The sequence below is a fragment of the Glycine max genome, chromosome 5, assembly GCF_000004515.6.
Source record: "Glycine max cultivar Williams 82 chromosome 5, Glycine_max_v4.0, whole genome shotgun sequence".
In the NCBI taxonomy this organism is placed as follows: domain Eukaryota; kingdom Viridiplantae; phylum Streptophyta; class Magnoliopsida; order Fabales; family Fabaceae; genus Glycine; species Glycine max.
This window is the reverse complement of record NC_038241.2, coordinates 17935719-17941275: the sequence shown is the minus strand read 5'-3', so window position 1 is coordinate 17941275 and position 5557 is coordinate 17935719. Positions and strand designations below refer to the sequence as shown.

At 38.9% G+C, this 5557-nt stretch overlaps 1 protein-coding gene across 1 annotated transcript; it reads left to right on the top strand.

Annotated features, from left to right (window-relative positions):
• Positions 1 to 1106, top strand: LOC100808112 (probable mannitol dehydrogenase). Its single transcript, XM_003525735.1, has 5 exons — positions 1 to 30; positions 284 to 322; positions 543 to 605; positions 703 to 856; positions 1000 to 1106. Exons 1-5 carry the CDS (start codon positions 1 to 3, stop codon positions 1104 to 1106), a joined length of 393 nt encoding a protein of 130 aa, XP_003525783.1.
• The last annotated feature ends 4451 nt before the right edge of the window (positions 1107 to 5557 follow it).

The following is a 5557-nucleotide window of genomic DNA, read 5'->3' as shown; positions in this document are numbered from 1 at the left end:
ATGAACTCTAACGGTGCTTATACAGGGCAGGCAATTACTTAGCATGACATGCTACATATTTATAGCAATCTAAAGGTCAGACCATCAATACTTACATGATGCTAAAAATCTGGGCTAGTTAAATTCATACACAGGTTTCTCATTAACAGTAGCACCTAAAAACAGACAAGGACATACATTTGTAAGTACTTTTGGACGAGCGTAAAGTCATTTATACAATTGTAGTAGACATAACTCAATAATAAGTCAGGTTCAAATCAAGCTTTAATTATGTATTGCTAAGGTCACAGTAATAAGTACATCACCTAGTAAAAAGGATGAAGCAATACAACATCTTGGAGCCTTTTTTTTGGGGACAGCAAAGGTAGATTTTATAAGATAAAAGTACCAGAGGTACTAAAGATACATTAAAGTTATAGATAGGCTACTGGATATAGGAATCAGACTGTGTATCAGTCTGATCAATCCAGAATTCTGAACAACAAATACAACACCTTGCCCCACAGGTTTTTTATTTCCTAATTGCAAAAACCATCTATTAGGTTGCTAGACAACATCTTGGAGCTGATTCCTTTCTACTAAGCCGTGACCAACATCAGATGCAGGTAACTATATATATGCCAATGCCATGCATTTGGAATATTGTGAAAATATCAAAATACACACATTTCTCTCAATTAACTAATGTTGATAATTTCGTAGGCTGCAATGGGTGCTTTCGATGGTATTATTGACACAGTTTTTGCGGTTCATCCTCTCTTACCTCTCATTGGTTTGCTCAAGTCTCATGGAAAGATTGTAATGGTGGGTGCACCAGAGAAGCCTCTGGAACTTCCAGTCTTTCTTTTACTTGCTGGTAAGCATGTGAAAAATATTTCCCTTTATAGGATACAGATCACATGATAGCATATGTGATGATTCATATATAACAATAGTTTAGTGCAAAACTTAAGTAGATTAATGCCAATTAACTTAGGTACTATTTAACATAATTGGAAGGGAGAAAGATAGTAGTTGGAAGTCTGATTGGAGGGTTAAAGGAGACACAAGAAATGATTGATTTCGCAGCGAAACACAAGAAAGATAGTAGCTGCCCATTGACTTAGATTGATTCCAATTACTGCTACTACCTTCATGATGGATACATAGAATTCTCTCTCTCTCTCTTTAATTGATTATGCTAGAGTGAACAACGAGTAAGAAAATAAGAGCATGTCTGGTAGAGGGAAAGGAGTGGGAGGGTGCAAATAGAATGATGCACCCACTATACCTTGATGATGAATACTAACTTATTTTTGTTTTGCTATCTAGTGGTGGTCCTACCACGAACTCGACTCGCATTGATTTCTCAGTCACGATCTGTGAATTAAAATGTAATGTTGATTAATCAAAAGATAAATGGTCAACACATCTAAATGTTCAATTCCTAACGAATTAGTTATTTTTGGGCTTCGACCAAAAATCTAAAACAAGGACGAATTTCAGCCCATCAAAGTGGTCCAGGCTTTGAATATTATAACCAATGCTTTTGTGCTAAAACTTCCTGCACCTCTGTATATTTCTACCTACACCCCATTTCCAAAATGTTATGGGTGTGCTGGTAAAAATTTATTAACATATAGGAAACAACAGTCATGCTTTTGTTACAACCTGCAGAAGAAGAAACTAAAAATTGAAGGCACGCATCTGTTTTGAAGCCTATTACTGCCAAGAAAGAGACCCTCATTGACCTTACAGTTATAGAAATTTTATCAAGGCACGCATCTGATGAGTTCTACCTTGGGCAGAGAGATGGTGGTGACTACTAGACTTCTGATGCCGGGCCATTAGAGGCCTTTAAGAGGTTTGGAAAGAATCTTGAAGAGATTGAAAACAAGCTTATAGAGAAGAACAATGATGAGACATTGAGAAACCGCTATGGGCTAGCTAAAATGCCTTACACTTTGCTCTATCCTTCTAGTGATGAGGGATTGACTTTCAGAGGAATTCCAAACAGTATCTCTATCTAAGGGCTCTATGGTTGCTGAAGTACCGTCCCTGCCTTTAAATAAATGTGAAATAGAAGGAATCTGATTCCTTCATCAGTTGTGTATGTTTAACTTATGTATTTGGAGTGGCTGAATGTACTTGTATTTCCATATATCTTATTTTGGGATAATTGAAGGACCCTAATTAGTAAAACCAACTCTATTTAGTGACTGATAAAGCAACAACAACCAAGCCTTTTCCCACTAGGTGGAGTTCACTACATGAATTAGACAATGCCACAATGTTCCATTGTATCTCTAAATCTGTTATAATTCTTTTGCTTATGGTTTTTCTTACTCTCCCTCTGCCTTTAGTGACTAGGCTATCCTCCATCTGATCTACTCTCCTTACTAAGGCTTATAAGATCATCCTCACACATGCTCAACCCTCTAAGGCAAGAATCTACCATCTTTTTTAATGACTTACAGGTGCTACCTTAACTTTTTACCCAATGCATTCATTTGTGTGTGTGTGTGTCTATATGTGTGTGTGTGTGTGTCTTTGTGCGAGGCCAAAAAGGTTATTGAATGAAGAACATGAACTAATTAGACAGCAAAAGCTACAGTACCTAAACTGGGAGCAACAGGACAAACAATTAGTGTCTTTGGCTTCTAGCATCAATGGCATCAAGTCTTCACACAAAAGCATGGTTATCAAACAAATGAAGTTAATATGATGTGCTTTGTAAAAATTTTAATACACCTATGCAAACTAATATTCATGTGCTGTGTAAATCAATTCATATTACTAAACATGTGATTATTTACCTAAAATTATGTTAGCTACTATTTGAACATGGTTTGGATGTTTTAAATTGAACCCAAACATGTACTAAAAGTACCTAGTAAACTGTTTCTATGTTTTATCCGTGAACAAAGCCATTGCATCACTTGCCCAATTTTATTCTAATATTATTATAGATCCTCATTCCACAAGGCACTTCTTTGATGAAACAAGCTTGGACCTCAAATCGGTCTCATCCATACTCCCTTCAAGCAACAACTACCAAAGTGTGTGCACCCATAACAAGGTTAAGTCAGCACTAGAGAGGGCAGAGAAAGAGCCTATTGTTAGGAAAAGAACCTCATTCTTGAAGTCACCTCAACGTACATGAAGAATTCAGCCATGGATTTAGAAGATCATTAGGCAGTAGCCACTGATAATGCCCCAAACACAATATGATCAAAAGCAGGGAGGAGGTCCGATTTCATCATTCCAATAATAACAACAGTACCTTTTTCCTACTAGGTGAGATCAATTACATGGACCTAGCAGCGATCGACGCTTTCCTTGCTTATCACCATAGCAAGGAAAGTCCGGTCGTGGCTGTTTTGGCCAATGCCTACAACACATTTGACCGGAGATGGGAGAAGAGCGGCGCAAAGATTGTTTGGTGCACACCAGCTCTTTATGTATGGCTGGTCTCTTACCTCTTTCATCATGAAGGTAGACCCGTCTGTCCCCTACAAGGTCATCGCATGTGTGCCGAGAAAGGGAAGGCAAATTGGGAACAACTCTTGGCTGATATGGTAGGGGCATCCGTTAATTGGTTCCCCCGATGGAAGGAAGGAGAAGCTAGAGTTTTGTCCTCATGTGAGGGCTTCTCAAACGTCCCTTTGATGGGAATGAGAGTTTGTATCAATTATAATCTCGTCCTTGCCATAAGAAAACTTGGCTATCCCATGAGAGGAGCACTGTCGGAAGAAAGTATCGCGTCTTTCATCGCACGGGGTTTTAGTGACCCCAATGCAAGGATGTTTCAAAGAGTCCTAAAAGCCTGGAGTGCAGTGCAAAGAAAGGATAAAGAGCTTAGGGGAAGCAGCAATGGGATCGTTGGCGGCTATCACAAGTGGCTGAAGGCTAGAACGCAAGAAATAACTTGGCTCTCGAAGCTAAAGCTCTCAATTGAGGAAGAGGCTGAAACCCCTGAGAAGATAGAAGAGGTGCAAGCCTTGAAGGCAGAACTTGAAAGGGCATAAGCGGTCAAGGAAAAGTTCAAGATGGCGGCCATCAAGGTCCGAAAAGAGTATGACAAGCTGAGAGATGTCAATGTGGCCACAACTAAAGCATTGGAATGGGAAACAAAGAGGGCCCGAAAGGAAGAATGGGGCCGAAACAAGTTCCGAGGGGCTTTGTGGGGCAACAACAGCGAGCTCATTGTTAGTCGTCTTATACGACTAACTTTTGTATAGAAAAACCTTTTTCAAAACATGTATAGTTTCCCCAATTTATAGTTTTTTGTAGGAATTTGTAAATAAATCTTGATATGTTTTGATATCTGTCATTAGAGTATCTTTAATTGGAATTAATGAGAAAATCGGTACGATTTCATGTCAAATGAGGCTAAAATCTTGAAGTGCTAAAAGGAGCAGTCGCGCTAAGCGAACCCTATGGGCTCAGCGTGCAACCACCGCTAAGCGCAGCTTCAGCACACTTAGCGTGACAAGGGAATTTGGAAGAGCACAAGAATCAAGGTTGCGCGCTAAGCACGAGATCAGCTTGCTAAGAGAGACGTTTGTCTCTTGCCAGGCTCAGCACACGACTGGTGCCAAGCCCAAATCCACTTACCCGCGCTAAGTACGGGGGTGGTGCTAAGCGCGACGTCACGATTTCAGAGCCTATTTAAGCCTGAATTGTTAAAATTAGGATACGATTTTGAGAGACCAGAGCTGCATATTTTTGCACAGACTTCAAGAATAGTGCTTTGTAGGCAGCAGAGAGGCAACAACTAAGCAAGGAAGCTAGAGTTCATCACTTTAAGAGATTAGAGAGTGTTTAAGTGATTGTGAGGTGCCAAGAATAGGAGGAGGGATCCCCTTTCCTATGTAAGCAACAATTGCTTTGTACTTTCTGTCTCATTTGTATTAGGGTTCCTTGTATGGCTGGCTAAAAACCCTAGTTGGTGATTCCTAATGAACAATTGATGTAATTACTTTTCATATCTAATTAATTGTGTTTTGTGTGTTCAATACTTCTTTCAATGCTTAATTACTGCATGCTCTTGGCCTAATCACCCACTTGTGTATACTGTTAGGTGACTTTAGCATTGGGAAATGTACTGTTGCCTTAGAACATGATAGAAGCAGGGCTAAATAACTGCATTACCAGGGATGGATTGCGGGGTTTTAGTTTTCTTGTTATGTTGTGATGATAATGTTGTTTAAGTTAAGCCTAGCCCAACAAGAGGGATCTGAGGACGAAGCTTGGGTTAAATTAGTCTAAACTTATGAGGGATCAAGGTTTAGTACATTAGGCTTTAGCATAGAACACAAGAACATGACTAATTAGAGAAATATCTTCATATGCATCAACTCGTTTGTTAGAAAGACCCAACGCTTTTTACCTATTACTATCAACTTTTTAATTACTTGCATTTACTGCTTTTTAACATAACATCTAGTTTACTTTTGTTTATATTCTAAATTATCAATGTTTGTTCCCACAATGCCCTATTTCTAAATAAAAATTTGTCTAATAAACAAGTTCCCTGAGTTCGATACTCTGATTACTCCATTTTAATTTTAAATGC

Coding starts and splice junctions, on each gene's coding strand:
- LOC100808112 (XM_003525735.1), top strand. CDS start 1: ATGAACTCTAACGGTGCTTATACAGGGCAG. Junction 31..283: donor ACGGTGCTTATACAGGGCAG/GCAATTACTTAG, acceptor TGTATTGCTAAG/GTCACAGTAATAAGTACATC. Junction 606..702: donor GTGACCAACATCAGATGCAG/GTAACTATATAT, acceptor ATAATTTCGTAG/GCTGCAATGGGTGCTTTCGA.